The 20,783-nt window shown below is 38.9% G+C and overlaps 1 protein-coding gene across 1 annotated transcript in view; it reads left to right on the forward strand.

Moving 5' to 3' along the window:
- LOC149222652 (uncharacterized) overlaps positions 1 to 20,783 on the forward strand; it is a 404,075-nt gene that overhangs the window by 185,186 nt on the left and 198,106 nt on the right. The window contains exons 3-4 of the mRNA XM_089385540.1: positions 8,072 to 8,281; positions 8,375 to 8,464. Coding sequence (XP_089241666.1) covers positions 8,072 to 8,281; positions 8,375 to 8,464 — 300 coding nt within the window. The remainder of the gene's footprint in view (positions 1 to 8,071; positions 8,282 to 8,374; positions 8,465 to 20,783) is intronic.

Consider the following 20,783-nt stretch of genomic DNA (forward strand, 5'->3'; position numbering starts at 1 on the left):
TTGGCTGCTGTAATGCTAGCTTTAAAAATCTGGAGACACTATTTGGTGGGACGAAAGTTTACACTTAAAAGCGACCATCAAAGTCTACAATATTTGTTCACCCAAAGAGACTTAAATGCCAGGCAAAGGCGATGGAGTGAATTCCTAAGTGAGTATGACTTCGGAATATCATATATTAAGGGAAAGGAAAATGTGGTAGCCGATGCCTTAAGCAGGAGACCCCGGATATTTTCTCTCATACCCATTAAAGTGGACTTAAGACAACGAGTGCTGGATCGTCTTATAAAAGACAGCTGGTATTTAAAAGTGAGGGCAAGTCTTGAGGGGATTAAGGCAAAAGAATCTAAGTTCGAGGGTTATGAATTAGAAAGCGATGGGATCTTGCGATTCCATGGAAGGATGTACATTCCTGATGATAAAGATCTTCGAGATACCATCCTCAGGGAAGCTCACAAAGCCGTATATTGTGCTCATCCTGGAGTAGGGAAAATGTATGCGGATACCAAGAAACTCTTCTTTTGGGCAGGCATGAAGCGGGATATCGCTCAATTTGTTGCAAAATGTATGGAATGTCAGCAAGTAAAGGCAGATCATTGTCACCCAGCGGGTCTCTTACAACCCCACGACATACCTATGTCCAAATGGGAGACCATCTCTATGGATTTTATCACTGGACTACCTATTACTTCTCATAGACACAATGCCATTCTGGTAGTGGTGGATAAATTAACAAAAAGCGCCCATTTTATTCCGGTAAGGGATACTTATGATGTTGCTGACGTAGCTCGAGTATTCATAAACGAAATTATCAGATTTCATGGAGTACCTAAGAAGATTATATCCGATAGAGATTCGCGATTCACTTCCAGATTCTGGACGTGCATGCAGACAGCCTTAGGTACTCAGCTAAATTTAAGCACGGCTTACCATCCTGAAACTGATGGGCAGACTGAAAGAGTAAATCAAGTACTTGAAGACATGTTGCGGATGTATGTAATGGATCAACAATCCCACTGGGAAAATTATTTACCCTTGGTTGAATTCGCATACAACAACAGTTACCACAGTTCAATTGGGATGCCTCCATTTGAAGCTTTATATGGCAGACCGTGCAGAACACCGTTAAGTTGGGACAGGTTAGAAGATCGAGTGATAATAGGACCAGAATTAATCCATGAAATGGAAGCGCAGGTCAGGCAGATTAGACAACGATTAAAGGAAGCACAGGATAGACAAAAGAGTTATGCTGATGCTCACCGATCTGATAGGAGGTATGAAGTAGGGGACCAGGTCTTCATCCGCATCAAGCCAAATAAAAGTACTATTCGATTCGGAAAAGGGACAAAGCTGTCACCCCGATTTATAGGACCGTTTAAAGTCGTGGAAAGAGTTGGACCTGTGGCCTATCGTCTTGCCCTGCCACCTCACCTGCATAGAATTCATAATGTATTTCATGTTTCTGTATTAAGGCATTATGTAGCTGATCTATCTCATAACATCCAGTGGAAAGAATTGCAGGTATCGGACGAGGGAGTCATAACGGTCGAACCGTTACGTATACTGGAACGTAGAGTTCGACAGCTGAGGAACCGCCTGGTGGACCAAGTTAAGGTCCAGTGGGACAAGTATAGTCCTGGATCAGCGACTTGGGAGAATACAGAGGACATATGTCAGAGATACCCTAGTTTATGTCCATTTTGAAGAGCTTTACACTATGTTTAGTATATATATTTACTTCACCTCTGTTAGAAAACCAAAAAAACATTTGAATGATTGGTGATAAACATGGAACTTTGCGGCATAATATGTGTTTAAATTCCTGCTGGTACATGGATACCAAAATAATATATGTTTAAATTCCTGCTGGTACGTGGATACCAAAATAATATGTGTTTAATTCCTGCTGGTACATGGATACCAAAACAATATATGTGATTATATTACTAAATTATAAATGTTGAAGTAAAGTTAAGACCGTCAAATGATTTTACTTCGGGTAGAAATTGAACAATATAAATCTGTTTTATTTTATGCATGTCAAAACGAGCAACTGAAATAAAAGACAGGAAGTGAATACACCTATAGAAAAGTCAGAATACATGCATAGAAAATAAACAAAATTCTGTTATATGTAGATAATACATAAGTTATTTCGAATATGCTGATGCACATTTTACAAATGCTGGGTAAGTGTAAGATTGCAGGTAAACTGGCAGATAAACTATGATTGCAGATAATTGATCCAATTTTCGAGATGACCACGTGATGACAGAACTCAGATCAGTTAAAGCTCAAAGTGATTCTATGATAGGGTAGTAGCCCTGATACTACTGGAGGGGTGGAGGTGTTACCCACCGTTTATCCTCCGGAACCTGGAGTCATGGGAGGACTGTGCGAGTCACGCTCCCCTAGACGTGTGATGATGACTGCCGGATGCCTACTGGGAATCAGGTCGGTATAGCCGACGCTGTTACCTTTGTGTTATGAATGGTTAGGTCAATAAATTGACGCCATGGCATACTCTAGTAGAGGACGGATAGGATGGGAGCAGAAAAGATTAGGGAGGATAGGATGAATTTTGAATAGCTTGGGGTCCGGGATAGAAAAGGGCATGTCCGTTAAAACCTTGAACCTAAAGCTCTAACTTCGGGACGAAGTTTTCAGAAGGGGGAGTGTATGTAACAACCCATTAATAAAATTTTGGACCTTAAAATTTTATAAATATATATCTATGTATTAAAATTTATAAAGTATGTGGTTAAAACCTTATAATATGAATTTATAAATTATATTAATTAATTTTATATCATACATAATTTAAATATTATAAAATATACTTATATCATATATAGTTTAAACATTATGAAATATACTTTACATCATATAGTATTTAAATGTTATAATATATATATATACCTTAAAGCTTTATAGCATGTATAATATAAACGTTATACATTATGTTATTAAAACTTTATAAACATCATGATGAAAGTTATAAAGGTATCAGTTTAAAAACGTATAACGTATGCTGAAGTGTGATATTCATAAATGTCGGCTGCCCTAAAAATCACCTTATCCCAGCCATTAATAAAGTCGAGGAATCAGCTGAACATTGATTGCTAAACGCAGAAGTCAGTGGAAAATATCCGAGAACCTTGAATGCAAGAAAGGCGGTGGCTGCAAGTGGGAGGGCGGCCACCGCCAGACCAGGGGTTAAATAGAAGGGTCTGAACCTGAAGAAGGGGGAAAAAAACCAGAGAATTAAGGATTCATCAGCAGGAAACCAGGAGAAGTAACTTTGCAGTGGAAGAGTCTTGAGTGATCTGAGTTCTGGGCACGGAGGGACAGAGAGCCTCTGTGGAGAGCTTCTCTGGATTGAGCAACCAGGTTGCTCATTCTGGTAGGGTGGTATTGGCCATCCCGAAATTGGATCAAATCAGTCAGCAGTTCAGGAGTACCAGTTCAGCAGCGGAATCGGAAGTCAGCCAGCAGCTCAGGTAGGTACAGATTACAATTTTATGCATTACTGTTTTCAAATTTCATATGCGTGTTTACCTGGTTACTGCAAATTCGAAATTTGGGCACTACAAGGCACGATCCAGTGGCACATCTGGGACCCTGGCACATTTTGCAGTGACAATGGGGAGCAACAATTAGAGAGGTTGCTTGCTTAGTCATTGCTCGAGGACAAACAATTTTTGGTGCATTGGAAGAGCTTGCCAGATGAGGATGCCACCTGGGAGGGTGAGCACATTTTGGAGCACCTAGCTGTGAGGTTGCTTGAGGACAAGCAACATTTGGGAGGGCGGACTGTCATGTCCCTTCTCAAACACATTTGTAACAGGGTGTTGCTACCCAATTTTGCACAATTTTGGTTTAGGAAGAGAACTCATAATTTCAACTTAAGGACTTAGGAGGCAATTCGACTTTATTTGGTTGCTAGTGGAATGTGGGGGCCACCCACATGGGAGTTTGAATTGGCCCATTCAAATAGCTTGGAGGAAAAGTCGAATAGGTGAATGGAGGGGCCCACATGAGTCTAGGGAGGCCCAATGAGTTATAAGGAGGGATCAACTCTCATTTTGGATTCATTCTTACATCTTGCAATCAAAATTACTTTGACTGTTTGCTTTGCTGTTTCGTTAAGTCAACTGGTTGTTTAGACATGAATCTCTCAAGTGGGAGATTCAACCTCTACTTCGGGGGACCATCTGTGCCTGCCCTAGAGAGGCAGTTCCATAAGTATTTCAGGAGTTCTGGGAGTGTGTTATAGCACTACCATTAAGCCACAACAGGGAGTGCGTATTTCTGGCTAGCTAGAGAATACGCAAGGGGAGTTTGGAGCTATCAGTGGTCAAGCATTTGCTAGGAGAGTTAGAGGATTGGGAGTGCAGCAAAGGGCCATCCTTTCTTGCGAGTTTGGAACCAGCAGAGCCAACATCCCAGCTTTCGATTTACAGTTACCTGGGCCTGCGTAGAGAGCCATCACTAGGCTCATGTGGGAGTTGGAGGAAGGAATTGTAGAGCTGGAGCTGGCCGGGAGTAAGAGATCACTTGGAGGGCCATTTGAGGAGGATTGCTGGAGTTGGGAGAGCAGAGATTGACATGATCAGTCACAACAACAAAATTCGAAATTGGAGGAGGGTGAAGCTGTGAAGGGTCAATTTTTGAAGGTTGGAACCAAGAGAAACCCTTTCTGGTTTTTTTGGGTTTTGGGTAAGGATCACACTCCTAAATTTATAGAATTTTCTGGGCAGATCTATGGGGTCAAATAGGGGTCCCAACTCAGCCAATAGCTATAAGAGCTAAAAGGAATTTAGGCCAAAATTCAGAGGTCAACATTTGGCCAATTCCTTCGTGGGTTTTCCTGGGTTTAGGCCAAGGAGCAAGGCGCTGAAATCTCATAGTTTTCTGAGCACGAGAAGCAGTGATTCCAGGCCTTCGAAGTTAACAGACAGAGTAGTTTTTTGGGGCAGCGCAGTTCAGTGTGGTGCAGAAGTTTTAGCAGCCTTCAGTTCAACATTTTCTCACTTGGGTTTTGTCATGCTTGTCCATTGAGACGGTGCACCATTCTATTTTACTATTGTAGTTGCTCTTAAAGAAGTAATAAAATGGCTTAGCAGTTCTCTATTTCCAGTGTTTCCATGGGTGCTTAATGCATATTTCGCTTTTCTGATTGTTGGATTGTTTGCATGCTTTGTATATCACTTACATTCCCGTTTAGAAACAGTATAGAGCAACTGAGTATTTGCTCTAGTGTGTTCTTCATCTACCCATCGACTTCTTCTTATAATCTTCTGTTGGAGCACCAATGGCCAAGATTAAAACATAATTGATGGTTAAGATTAACTAGAAGTCAATCCATGTCTTCTTCTAGAAGATTCTCACCCTGACTTAATTAATACCCTTTAATTAACTAGATTTCCTAAGTTTAGACTAGCAAATCATTTTAAAAAATTAACTATTTTAATTAAGTCGCCTTTAGGTGGAATTTCCATAAACGATTTCTGGGTTTTGGAGAATACATGTATTCTAGCCTCTCCACAAAATTTCGTGGCTAGAACACATCCGATGCTACACAAATAAACAACAGTGTTGATTAACACAGAGTTTTTCGAAGGGGAGAGCTCCCTTCTTTCGGTGGACTATGAGTGCCACCCTAGGGAGGTAAGATTGTGCCAAGTTAGAGGAGAGTTGGGGGAATTCAGAGCTAAACATACAACCTTTCTCTCAGCTAGTGCGTATTTTAGGACGACACAGGAGGGGATCACGCTTTGCTCATTTAAGCTATCTTCTGAGTGGTGTTTTCCAGGAGAAATTTAGCATAGAAGCTCCAGGGGAAGATCAAGTTAATTGGTGATTTTTGGTGCAGAAGATTGCTGATTGGAGGTAGTATGGATTTGTACATCCAGGGCCTGCAGAGTGGCCATTTTCTGGGCACACATGGGAGTTTGAGGGAAGTGCTTGGGAGCCGGGATTTGCCAAGAGATTTGAGAAGATCTTAGGGGAGGTAAGAGACAACATTTTTGGAGAAAAATGAGAGGCTTTTTCAGGGAGATTGCAGACAGGCCGAATTTTCTAGTTAGTTGGGGAGGACGTGGTAATTGGAGTCAATTTTCGGAGGTCAGAACTAGACCAAACCCTTTATGGGTTTTGGTGGATTATTTGAAAGGAGCTTGGGGCTAAATTTGCAGAATTTTCTGAGCACCGGAGGTGGTTTCTTCAATAGTATCTTTCTAGCAGACAGTTCTAGGGTGGCGCAGGGCATCATTGGAGCAGCTCATTCTCTCATCCGGGCATTCTATTTTATTACCTGGGTCTTGTCAAGCTTGCCATTGAGGCAATCCCAGGTGCGCTCCTTCCATACCATTATACTCTTGCACCAGTGACCATATATTTAATAAAATGGCTCAGCTAGATGGCATTTTTGGAGTTTCTATGGGTGTTCACTGAATTTTCTGAATTTTTGTGTTGCATGTACTATTTTGCTTTGCATATCACTGTTTTTCCTAATTAGGAACATTACATTGTCACATCTAAAAAGGGTCCAATAACAAAGGTAGCTGATAACTTTTGTAAGATCAAAGTGGGTTGCCCTAGTTATTGACCCATTCAAGTTGGTATGGCTTGGGATGAGTTGAGGTTAGTAGTTTGAGCCTCTGTACTAACTGTTGGGATGCTATCTCCTAGTTTCTGCTATCAGGATTATGTAGCCCAATCTATTTTTGAGTTGACAGTTTTGCATGAATAGAGCAGAAACTCAAATTGTTAGTGCCACATGTATTCATTGTCATTCATCATGCAACTAATTCATATGGATCAGTAATTCTTGGCTTCATGCCGTTTCCATATCTATCATCATCTGTAAATATAGTCAAAGAACACAGAATGCTATTCGTCAATTAAAGGCAGTAACCACTGTAAGCTTATTATCCAAGCAGAAGCAATATATAGTAAATGTAATTGATCAGTTGAAGGTGGTAACAATTGTAAGGTTATTCACCGGAATGGAACCAATAAATAGTGAATGTTGTTGACCACTTGTCGGTGGTACTCACTGATAGGTGAGTTAGTCTGGTGCTTCTAATGATAGTTAGTATGGAAGTAGAGCTGATATAGCTAACAATTGCTGATTGTAAGGAAAAACTAAGGTTTATGATGATGAATTTATGAAGGCAATCCTTTCCTCTTATAAGCAGAATGATAAAATGCAAGAACACAAAATTATTCCATATCAAAATTCTAGAGATGAAGCACCTCTATAAAACACAAATTTGTATCTCTCAGATGAACCAAATCAAATTCTATCTAATGTGTGGGACTTTTTACTAGACCATACAATCATTGGTTATGTTACATGCTCCTCTTTCAAATTTGGAAGTGATGGGTGTTCAAAATTATGGATTGAAACGCAAATGATCTAGGGTCTTTGGAATGAAGGAGAATTATGCAATAAACAAGGAGAGAGATGTGATGATCTAGAAAAATGAGCACTTCTTGACCCTTGTTTGTACTGTTTAGTTACTTCTTGTTGAGCTAGGCCCAATAGGCTACTGTAGGCCACCTAATATAGAATTTACTGAAGAACTAATTGTGGACCCTCTGTGTCTGGACCTGTCGTTTTTGTGCCTGCATCACATTTCTAGCTCAAGTCAGCCTACATTTCTTACCAATAGATTTGTTCTTTTCGGTGATTTTAGGATATTGTTTAATGCATTAAAGATATATAATGCCAATTATATCAAGTAACTCTCGTAATTGGGGCTATAGCCTATAACATGTCATTTATCTTAAAATTTTTAATTTACTCTTTAAAATTCTATTTGTAGACATTTCTGTGCTTTTAAAATTTGAAAGCAATCTTCAGGATCTTGGGAAATTCCTTTCTTTTTCATTTGCTAAAGACAGTTAGCCTACCTTTTAAAGGTTCGCAAGATGGATGGGACTTTTCATAAGAAGATTAAGGCACCTTTGAAAAGACAATTTATGAAGAATTATATATTTAGAATACACTATCCAAATCATGTTGTTATTTTGAATTTTATGTCTCACTAACTTCCTTAATTGCCAGGTTTACCGAGGAACTCTCAGAGAAGAAGGAGAAACAGTGGCAGTGAAAGTTCAGAGACCTGGTGTTTTGGAAGGAATTTCAAGAGATTTGTTTCTGCTTCGTAATGCTGCACAAGCTCTACAGTATCTTCCTTCTATACAATCAGATTTAGTTGCTCTTCTTGACAACTGGGCTTTTCATTTTTTTGATGAACTTGATTATGTCCAGGAGGTAGGTAATATGGCTTGATAGGTAGGATAAATTTTAAAACTGATTGTTCTTTTCACATTGTTACTAGAAGAAAATCATTTGTGCCTTTTGCAGGGAAAAAATACAGAGCGATTTGCAGAAAATATGAAATCCATTCCCAATATCAAAGTGCCTAGAGTTTTCATGAAGTACACTTCTCGAAAGGTAAGCCTTTTGTTCCTTACAGAGAAAATGAATGAATCACTTATAAATAATGCATTATCTTAGCAACAATTGTGAAATTTTAAATATTTGGAGGTTATATAATATATTCAAGTAATGCATTATCTTAATGACTTCTGAAATAGCAAATATTTGGAGAATATATTCTTGAAGATATTTTTTGTTAGAAATGCATCATATCTTTGTGGAATGAATAGTTTGTAGTGATTTCTTTTTTCTCTGCGGGAAAAAATCTGTAATTTTTATACAGAGAAAATAAAAACAACATTTTGTAGATACACATAGTGTGTATGCTGAAAGCGATACGATGAGGACATGAATTTAAAATAGAGAGCAGAAAATGAGCATATATGGTCTTGTAAATGGCCAAGAACCAATGAGCATATACCAAGAAAAAGAACAAAAAAAACAGAGAAAAACATGAAATTACGGATGGCTATTAGAGCTGACATTTTCCTTTTTACCCTTCCTTCTTTGCACCTTTTGCCATCCTTCAAGATCTGGATCAATCAGAACCAAAGCTAGTTCGCGACCCCCATCCAGATGAGGAGATTCTTTGTCTGAATCTAAGGACTCTGAGACGTGCTCATTTAGTACCACCTTGATTGGTTGTTGGCTGTTGATTTGCTAATTCCGAACCCAACGAAGGTGGTGCGGCTGACCCATCCTGAACCGTAGCCTTCCCCTCCATTTTATCTTCGGTTTGTTCAAGTTGTGTCTCATTGTTATCCACCTTCTCATCTTCCGAATGTGGAGATTCATTAAAATGCCATCTTTTTGGTCTGTTTGGTTCTTTCTTTTTCCTTTAAGGGATATTCTTCGAGAGGGAATGTGTTCTGAAGATGACCTGTTTGAAAGCACACACAACATCTAAAGGCCGTGTTCTCATAATCTAGAATTTGTTTCCACTGAAAATTGTATGTTTCAGGGTGATGCGATCTGGTAATTTTTTGCTAAGATCTATCTCCACACAAATTCCAGCAAAGGTGAAGATTTCTTTTTCTGTTCATTCCAGATCCATTTCTCTGAATTTGCCCAAGTTGTTTCCAGTGTCTTCAAGAACTTGATGGTGCCAGATTGGAAAGGGTAGGTTTGGAAGCCTAACCCAAACTGGCATGGAAGTGACCACCATGGATGTTGCTTCAAAACCAAGGAACCAAGGAGTAATTGATCCGTAATTGATTTAAGACAATTAATAAGGTATTACAGACTCATGTGCATGGATGTGCCTATGTTATTTTATGCAACGGATTGATAACATTGCGAAATACACAGACAATGAAGCAGTTAAGGAAAACATAACATGCAATACATATAAACACGACAAGTTTAATAAGGAGGTCACCCAATACTCCTGGGCTATGTCTCCTGGTCCATCCTTCAGTGGTGGCCTCTCTATTATGTTTTCAAGCAGAGTTTTTACAACAGTGAGCTCAATTTGAGTCTGACACAACAGATATAAATCAGTAGGACCGTACTTGGATTCCCCAAGTCTCTGGAGTACACAGACTCTCCCTACTGAATATTGACCTCTATTGGTCACAATGGTATGAGTCCAATTTGAGACTCAATATATGACAGACATATACAAAGGAGTTCTCTTGAACCTCTCAAGCCTTCTCTGGAGTACACAGACTCTCTGACTCTCTCTAGCTCTATCTTAACTCTGGCTTGATGCTGCCTTTGCTTCTACAGGTCAGCTTGGCTTCTTCTCTCTGCTCTTAGCTTTTTGCTCTAACTTACTGCTTCTTCTCTCTCTCTGTCAGTTTATGGCTTTAAAGCCAATTTGCTTCTCGACTGTTTGTTTCCGCTTCCCGGTTTTCTAGTTCCCCTACCTCTATCCGTTTGAATCCCTTTGTCCTGCGTAATCAATCACTGTATAACGCCTCACAGGGAGGTGGCCACCTATTTTGTAACGAATGAGTGCCAGATCTCTTGGACATATTTGAAATGACCGTTTTTTCCATTAACTCCAAGAATGCCTGCAAAACACGACCTTTTGCCAACGCATCGTCCATATCGGACTTCAAATCCTATGTGACCTTGCTTCATAACCTTGTAAAATCCGGTCATTCATTGGAATGCGTCTCCGCCGTTGATCTGGGGGCCCCAGATCCTATGGTCGTCGTTCATATCGGGCGGCTAAGTTGCATGACGTTTACTCGTCCGATGTGAGCAGTTTTTTCTCTTCCGCCGGACACGTGGCAACCATTGTGTGGCATCGGGCGGGACTCGGTTGAAACCGCTTACCGCTCGAAGCCCCTCCGATATTCTGCCGGTTTTTGTGGGACCCCGCTTCTGACGGAATCAGAACGATATCCATTGCATTTTATGATTTTTCGGGTCCGGGTGCTTGCGGCCTTTCCTTCTTTGAGGGGTTTGTCACTAATCGCATATCAGAAACTACCCTCGTTTCTCGAAATGGCCTCTGGATTTGCTAATTCGCGATAGCGCGTGTTACCATGGGCCGACGATCTGTGCGTTTGACCAACGGTCCTCATTGCTCTGCGCTGATCACCAATTGCAACTGTTACGAGGATACCTCCGATAAGCTTGATCTTTATAAGACTTTGAAACTTTGGCATGATTTTTAAAGAGTTCATGAAAACTTAGAGAGTGTTCTAGGATCCAATTTGGATCAGTAATCGATAGGCCAACTCTACCTCAGAACCATGGCTCTTCATTATGAACAAAATCCAGTTCTTTTTTTGTCAAATTGGACAACAAAAAATCCTTTAGAATAGAGGTAGATATTGCAATTAGGTGTCCAAGTAGTGAACACCCACTGATGTAATGCTTCAGGTTTTGTCAAGAAGCTATTGCATATAATGGCTTTGGACTGCAGAGTAAAGAATAAGGAGGTTACCTGTGGATTTTTGACCTCCATGGATGGAGCTTGCTCCTTTTGGTCCACAATATATGAACCTGGAAGAATGTTTTGGCACTGATCTGTAGGGGCCAAAACTTTCCCTTTAACTGCATATTTCTTCCCTTGAACAACATCCTTGAAAGATATAGAGGGACCATTTGAGGCTCCAACTCCATTAGCTCCCCCGCGCAACCTAAGGTTCAAAATTATTGTTAGTTGTTTACAATACAATGGTATTCTAGATGCAGGGTATCTAGTAAAACGATCCCTGCAAATTGAAGACACTGGAGATTTACAAGTAGACCCCATCTACCTTGAATCAACAACTTGAGAGAAGCAACTATACATGTTTCTCGAACCCAAAATGCTTTTGTCTTCCCTTTGGTGTTCTTAATAAATACCTGAAAAATGGATTTTAATTCATTCTCTGACAGTGGAAAACTTGCCTCAGATTGAGGCTTGGAAAGTGAAACCCCGAGACCTCTATCCTCCATAGGATCCATAGACGACAGAGTAACCCCTTTCTCTACAACGGTCGATACATTGCTTGCAGAAGGTATAGAGAGAAGGGGAGCGTGGGCTAGAGGGAATATCACTGAAGATGTTAATTTTTCTTAGGGCTATATTGTTCTTTGCTTTAGATAATTGCATTACATCTTTTACACATTGAATTCATCCCACAACATCATAACATCATTAGCAATTATGTATAAAGAACCAAAAAATGCAATGGAACATAAAGGAACAACAGAAGAAAAGCATGCACAAATAGAGACACCAATATTTGGTCGACGTTGGAAAATGTAACCAGGTTCGGTCTTCATTAAATACATTTGAGTGATCTTGTAATGTACTTGTCAAAAGAATAAAGAAAATATTTTTTAGTATTGATTTAATTGACTTGTTAAAGCATGGGTTCCATGCTTGGGTCAACTGTTATAGGTCAAGCCTGCATTGTAGGCTTTATGATTATTTAGTTTAGGTCAAAGTCAATTTGTTTATTGGTCAAAGACTCCTCCATCAAGTCTCCTTCAAGACGGCTTCAAATAGATCATCACCAAGTTGGCTACGTTCAAGTAATCTCATGACGACCTAACCATAAATGAAGACACAACTGTTCATGAAGTCATGTCGCCTTATTTCAAGAAGAAACCATTATAAATACCAGCCTAAGGCCTTCACTCAAATTACAAGTTTGGACAAAAATTTCAGAGGAAATTTCCTATGTCACTACAATAGCTCGCATGATCTCGGTGCTACCACAGAAGGTCGGATCTCCGAGATTATTGTGGATTATAGTGAATTGTTTTCAGTGCTATTATACAGTGAGAAAGTTCAAATTACCTCTAAGATGAAGTTTGAATATCAGAGTAAGGGAGTAACATTGTTTCGGTACCACAATAGTGAGAAGGGTCAACGTTAAGGGTATAACTACAGTGATAATGGTTTGGTCTGAGGTTAAGGGTATAACAATAGCAATAAGGTCTCGGTATTACAACAGTGAAGATCTCAGTGCAATCTCTGTCCCAATGTAATTATAGTGATGAGTGAGAAGGATTCAGTGTCTTCACAGTAAGAAGTGTTGATGTCTCGGTGTGAACTCAGTGGCAAGTATTCGATGAAAACTCAGTGACAAGAATTCAGTGACATGAATGCAAACATAGTGAAAGAAGGATGAGTTGATGGAGGTAGTCTCGAGTCTATGTTGCAAGGGTCTTGGTCATCTCATTTGGAATCCACTAAAGGAATAACTTTGACTGGGTTTTCCCCTAGAGTGGGGTTTTGCCTTGGCAGTGTGCCTACATCTTGTGTTCTCTTTTACTTGTTGGATGGCATTAGTCTTGATGATAAGAAAAGATAATTCAATAGAACAAATAATAATAATGAAAACATCACAAGATAATGTCATAGTCAGAGAAATCAATTAACTGCCTCCTCCTTGGATTTCTCTAACATGTATCAGAACTTTGATCATGATCCAAGGCAATTTAAAGATCAATTGGATACATTTGTTGAGTATTGAAGATCAAGTGAAGAAGGATTCAAAGGCATATTGTATGTCTAATTTCAAAAGGTCCAAATCATAATAAGACAATTCATTCACTTCGGAAGATAAGTTCGAATAACATTTTCAAAGAAGGTCTCGATTCTATCACATGCAAAAGAAGAAGGGTCTCAGTGTTATCTCAGTCACCATGTCAACACAGTCTCGGTGCTTCCACAGTAATATGATCTCATGAATAAAAATCACTGAGATAACTTTGGTGCTATCATCAGTAAACTAACTTCAATACTACAAGTTCAATGTTGTTACAGTGATGCCTATCATAGTTTCGATGCCCATCACAGTGAATAAGTATCACTACAATGGTACCTATCATAGTCTCAGTCATATAGATTTCAGAATTCGGGCTCAAGAATATGTTGAAGCACTAAGTGTTGAAGATAAGGTCAAGACATGTTTATGAGTTCAATAAAGAAGTACATTTGATCCACATCTTTTCAAGGGAAAGGAACTCAATTCTGTCACCCGTGGACATCTATGTCTACAAGAAATATGATAAGGGCTACTACAAGACCAAGGACAAGACCATCTCCACATAACTGAAGATTTCGAAGTCTGTTCTAATTCAAGCCTCAAGGAAGTTCAAGTATTATCAAAATGCACATGCAAGTCTAATAATTTATCAGAGGTATGTAATCACAAGATACGTATGTTCATGAGTTTTTAGATTTGCAATATATCTAATATTAAATGGTTTTTGCTTATAGTTAGAATAGGATAAAGATTGTACTCCCTAGATAACTTACATCCTTATCTTCTAGGGTTTACATGTAATCTAGGATGTAAAACAAAAGGTCCTACTAATGTTTGAAAAGCTGAACAACTTATCATAATATTCCCTCCTCCATGATTATGTAGAAGATCTAACTTAGTAAATTAAATTATGTCCTTGGTATCACATGTTGTGCTTGTAAGTATGTACTAAAGATGATGGCTTAACACTTCAAGGAATCCTTACCAGGTTTGCCAAGCAACATCTCCAAGACTCAAGTATGTCTCAAACTATACACCTTACAAGATTCTCTTAAAGTATGATCATCTTATTTTTTGCATTACATTACTAACATCGTTATCTAGCTATTTTGAATCACAATGATTCTTGTTTCGGGTGATTCATCACTTGATAATTCTACCCTCCTCATATTCTTAATTGATTTTATAGAACCCTAGGCAGGTTCTCTGGAAAACCCTAACCTAAGGGTATATTATTGTTAATGTCTGAAACCCTAAAACTTCTTAGGGTCGTTGGGAAATGTTACTTGAAGTTTTTGTTGATGATGTCATGTTTGGGATTTCGATATGATCATAAAAACCTAACTTGTAGGGTTGAATAATGTTTGTCTAAAATCCCGAACCTTTGAAATTTTGGAATAGTAGGGTTTGCTTTGTTATGTTATGAAACCCTAGATATTTAGGGTTTGGTTAGGTCTATAAGCAAAAGCCTTGTTATGTATTTAGAGTCCTAGGAATGAAACCCTAGGTATGTGTCCATTTGGTTGAAACCCTAGCTTGGTCTAGGTCGGTATATGTCTAATGTGTTGCCTGACATATGTTATGCTTATGATTGATGATGAATTCATAGATTTGAGTTTGATATTCTAGGATGATGCTTTGAAAATCTAGGGTTTTGCAGCGAAACCCTGGTAGTAGTTAATTTCTCTAGTATGTATGATATGACAATCTGGGATCTATGAATATATATAGTGATTGTTGAGAATTTGTCGATGGAGATATAGGGTTTACATCAAACCCTAGTAGATGCTAGTCATGATGTTGATTGAGCTATGATCATTTTTTATTATTGATTCTATTGCATGAAATCTAGGATATGTATGAAATCCTAGTGAGGAGTCTAACAATGAATTCTAATAATTGTTGGACACATTACTTGTTTGAATTATTTCTAGGGTTTTCTATATGAAAGAACTTGTCATCTTGTTGAAAGAATATTGAAACCCTATATGAGTTTAATATTTTGAGTTGTGGATGTAATTTAGGGTTTGTAACAAAGTCGGGGCAAGAAGCTGAAGTATTGAAGTATGGTATCTTGCTGATTATGTTTATAAAGTCTAATGCTTCGGTTCTTTTAGGATTTTGATATGGCTAACTTCATGCTTCTATAGTTTGGTTGTACTTGCTATCTAAGTTGTGCAGGTACATCATCTTCAAATGGTGAAGATGTTTGTAAAGTAAATTTGATGTGATAATCATGATGTGAATGGTGATGGTAATAATAACTCTTATGAGATGAATGGAAGCCATGAAAGATTCTCCAATGTCGAAAAGAAGTTGATCTCCCAATGTAAAGGAGGAGTCCAGATAGAAGAGATCTCCATGAGATTAAGAGGGAGCCTGGATAGAGGAAAGCTCCCTGGTTGAGAGGGAGGGCATAGCTAGGTTTTGATTGGAGAATGCATTTTGAAGGATATGTTGCTACATGTGAAGTAGGAAGGAAAAGTGTATGATTGAGGAACCTTTTGTCAAAGATTTGGTTGATAGTCCTACTGTGTTGAGAAGCAACATCAGTTGTCTGAAAGACCCCAGAGGTTTGTATTTGATTATGTACATGTGGAAGTATATTATTGATTGGGGTTGTGTTTATACAAGTAAATCTCTTGAAGGTTTTGATAGCATGCTGTTACTGATCAGTTTGATCGAGAGATATTTTTTGTGCTTGATTTGTCAGATCAAGGGGTGTTGAGGCTTTGTGAGTGAAGCATTGCCTAGGAGGACATCTGGCCGACACTTTGTGTTGATGTCTAGGTCCCGAAGTTGGAAGGGTGGCGTTGGTCATTGAGCTTTGACACACAGATCTCTAGGTTGATGGTTAGCAAGTAAGCCTGATGGTACCTAGAAAGGCTAAAAGCTCGAGTCCATCTTAGTCCCACATGGATAGATTGCCTGGTCAAGAATCTAGTCCATGGCATTACGGTGCCTAAACTGTTGAGAGACAAATGGATAGATTGTCCCAGTCAGGAATCTAGTCCATGGCATTGTGGTGCCTAAATTGTTGAAAGACCAATGGATAGATTGCCTTGGTCAAGAATTTAGTCCATGGCATTGTGGTGCCTAAAGTTCTTCATGGTTCATATAGTTGAGATCTTCCTTGTACTTGTATATGATGAATACCTCCCTAGTTAAGGAGTGTTGGAAAATGTAACTAGGTTTGGTCTTCATTAAATGTATTTGAGTCATCTTGTAATGTACTTTTCAAAAGAATAAAGAAAAGAATTTTTATTATTGATTTAATTGACTTGTTAAAGCGCGGGTTTCATGCTTGGGTCAATTGTTACAGGTCAAGCCTCCATTGTAGGCTTTAGGATTATTTTTTTAGGTCAAAGTCAATTTGTTTATTGGTCAAAGACTCCCCCATCAAGTCTCCTTCAAGACAACTTCAAATAGATCATCACCAAGTTGGCTACGTTCAAGTAATCTCATGTCGGCCTATCCATAAATGAAGACACAACAGTTGATGAAGTCATGTCGGCTCATTTCAAGAAGAAACCACTATAAATACTAGCCTAAGGCCTTCGCTCAAATGACAAGTTCGGACAGGAATTTCAGAGGAAATTTTCGGTGTCACTACAGGAGCTCGGATGATCTTGGTGCTGCCACAGAAGGTCAGATCTCTGAGATTATTGTGGATTACAGTGAATTGTTTTCAGTGCTATTACACAATGAGAAAGTTCAGATTACCTCTGAGATGAAGTTTGAATGTCACAGTAAGGGAGTAACAATGCCTCGATACCACAATAGTGAGAAGGGTGAATGTTAAGGGTACAACTACAGTGATAATGGTTCGGTTTGAGGTTAAGGGTATAACAACAATGATAAGGGCTTGGTATTACAACAATGAAGATCTTAGTGCAATCTCTGTCCCAATGTAATTATAATGATGAGTGAGAAGGATTTAGTATCTTCGCAATAAGAAGTGTTGATGTCTCGATGCGAACTCAGTGGAAAGTATTCGATGAAAACTCAGTGACAAGAATTCAGTGACATGGATGCAAACACAATGAAAGAAGGATGACTTGATGGAGGTAGTCTCGAGTCTATGTTGTAAGGGTCTTGGTCATCTCATTTGGAATCTATTGAAGGAAGAACTTTGACTGGGTTTTCCCCTAGAGTGGGGTTTTTCCCTGGCAGTGTGCCTACATCTTGTGTTCTCTTTTACTTGTTCCATGGAATTAGTCTTGATGATAAGAAAAGATAATTCTAAAGAACAAATAATAATGATCAAAACATCACAAGACAATGTCATAATCGGAGAAATCAATTAATTGCCTCCTCCTTAGATTTCTCTAATAGTCGGAGACTAGGGAAAAAACCCACAAGGTCATACCTTTGGTGTGGGGAGGCCCACCTTCAAACATACGATCATAGGTGGGCTAGGGACTATATGGCTAGCTCAGGTGGCGGAGATAATGGCACATCGAGCTATCTCATGGCTACAAGGGGCTGCTAGCTGCCGGTTGAGGACCATCGAGGAGAATTTTTTCCTCCTATATGTACTACCCACAAGTAGTGGGTAACAAGGTTGACTTTTCCTTGTTGAAGCCGACTTGGTAGAGGAGACTTAAAATACCTAATATACATCAAAATAAATTTCTTTCTTGATAGATGAAGCCCAAGAAGGGTCTTCTATATGATGCCAAGTACAAGGACTCTTGACATAAACCCTAGAAGCCTACAATGGAGGCTTTGACTTAAAAATCATTGACCTAAGCATGAAATCCATGCTTTAATAAGCAATTTCTTTTATAATAAAATTTCTTTTTTTCTTTCCTTCTTTTGACAAATACATACATCATGATTCAAATACAATTATGAAGACTGACACTAGTTACATTGTTTCAACACGTTGTGCCCTCATTAGGCCTATTAGAGGATGCACATTCCTTTTTTGTGCTAGCTAAGCCCCGTCCTTAAGAAGGTATCCCTCCTAGGGCCTATCTTATCGCCTTATCCCTTGCACTTGATATATTCTTTTAGGTGACTTACTACATGAAAGCCTACCTAGTGGTGAAAGTCCACAAAAGAGCAGGAGGTATTGGCTGTGGTGATAATGGTCCACACCTCATATTGTTGCCCCTTGGTCTAGTTTTTGTCTTGTGAGCTATCCTTTCAAGACCTGTTAGATTTTGAGGAAACAGTTCCAACACCGAAACTAAGAGTTTCCATTGAAACAGTAATCTACTAGAGCTCCAATATCAATTCATCAAATATCCAATCATATATACTTGAATGAGCTCCTCCTTTCTGTTATCACTTAGAAGTTTTCCTTTGCTGTCAAAGCTCACTCGTTGAGGAAACCTTCAAACCGCCCTAGATTGAAGGTTGGCCCTTCAATCTGGAGAGGGATTTCTCCTTAATTGTAATATCCTCAATTTTGATTTTTCATTTGACGAGATTAACGGAGTTTATTGGGGAGGTGCTAAACATAGCACAATTTTGTAATTTGGGCATTAGAGACATTTTTGGCATATGGGACTTAGGAGAAATAGAAAATTATTTGTCTAGTGGAATGTGGGGGCCATAGGAGAAGGAAATTTGACCCATTGGAGCAATTCACACTAGTGAGAAGAGAGAGAGAAAGGAAGGGGTGCGAATTAGTAGAAGGTGGGGACCGCCAAGGAAGAGCTTGGATGCCTCCATTTGGTATCTTTGATCATTTTACAATTCAACTCTAATTCTCTTGAGTTTCTTAGCGAAGGCAACCTGTGTTGTTTAGCACAAGGGATTTCCAAGTGGGAATTCAACGCCGAGTGTCTCCCTAGTGGTGCAATTTGGGGAGCTCAATTCAGAGCTTCCATTGGACATCATTGTAGGAGTTTACTTAACAGTGCACATTTCTTGGGCGCAGAGGTATTTTCCTGGTGCACGTTGTGAGAGTAAGTGTGGATTAGAGGCCTTGTGTTTTGCAGGAAATTCTCTTATTGTAGACCAGAGTTTGGATAGTGATTTTTTGGGCTAGATTGGAGGCTATCACTTGGGTCGATTTTTCCTATCTTTTGACAGGGACGCAAAAGCTAATTCATGGTGCTTGGGGGAGGAGATTCTTGGGGAATTTCCTTTCGAGAATTTATAGGAAATTTCCTTGAGGGAGTATGAAACTATGGAGTGATTTTCAGGGCTGGAGGTACTTGCTTCAGTGTGGGACGAATTTGCCTTCCTAGGGCCTACGCAATCATTTTATGGGCTCAGCTTGTAGCAGCAAAATCACTTAGAGCTAGTGGGATTTGAAGGCTAGACTCTCACTTCTCTTCCAAGAGAAATATTGCAGGAATTTCCAGCTCAGTGGAGGAGTTTTGGAGCAGGGATTTAGCAGAGATTTCTAAACTGGGTGTTGGGCCAAATAGTTGGAGGAGAACACATCAATTTTGGTTAATTTCGGGGTGGATTCAGGCCAAACCCTTTTTGGGTTTTTGTTGGTTTCGTGAGAGGAGGATAGGATTAATTTTACAGAATTTCCTGAGCACTTATGAAGGAAAAATTCCTAGTTCCATTTGGTAGCCAGTAGTAGAAATTGTTGGAGGGGGCACAATTTACCCCAGGATCATTTTTACCATTTGGGTCCCTGAGATATTTCTGGGTTTTATTGGAGATGGTGTGCAGAGCCTACATTTAATTTTGCAGAATTTTTGGAGTACATTTGATAGCTAAAGTCTCAGTCCACCTCAGTGTTACTTGGGAGCGAGAGCGAAAACGGGTGCGGGAGCGACATTTTCAAAAGCTCCCGGTTTGGGAGCGAATCTTGGAGCGATTTTTATATAATATATATATTTTTTATTTTTTATATTTTGATACATATATGTCAACAAAAACATGTAGAATGATGAATTAGATATAAAAACTTATAAAAACATAGATTGATCATTGAACCATATAGCATCAATCATCTAGAAGTTATAATCATCATCAACCACGTCCACAAGTTAGTAACATACAAACATGTTGAGCCTCGTGAATCATGATTCATCAATCTTAAAGTTTCAACTCCAAGCTTTCAAAATTGAAAATTCAATATATAACATTTATCATCATTGATCACCAAAGTTGTACTTGTAAGCTAAGTTTAACCATTACAAGAAATAATATCTAACATGAAATGAAATGTTATAAAATGAATTATGAAATGAAATGAAACAACTTTCACGAAGCATCATATTCATAATTCAGAATCATTACCAATGAGTTATAATTGCCAACTTCAAACTTCAAACTTAAATTGTCACAGTCATATATTGTTTACAAAAAATATCATTATGATATGAAAGAGTCAAGACTCAAAAGTTATGAAAACTAATAGAAATTAGAAAAGACAACTAAACTGTAAATCTATTATCTACTACTTCATGTGGCCCTTG

Source organism: Pinus tabuliformis, chromosome Q (assembly GCF_031772625.1).
Source record: "Pinus tabuliformis cultivar Carrire ecotype Pingquan chromosome Q, CPIR1, whole genome shotgun sequence".
Taxonomy (NCBI): domain Eukaryota; kingdom Viridiplantae; phylum Streptophyta; class Pinopsida; order Pinales; family Pinaceae; genus Pinus; species Pinus tabuliformis.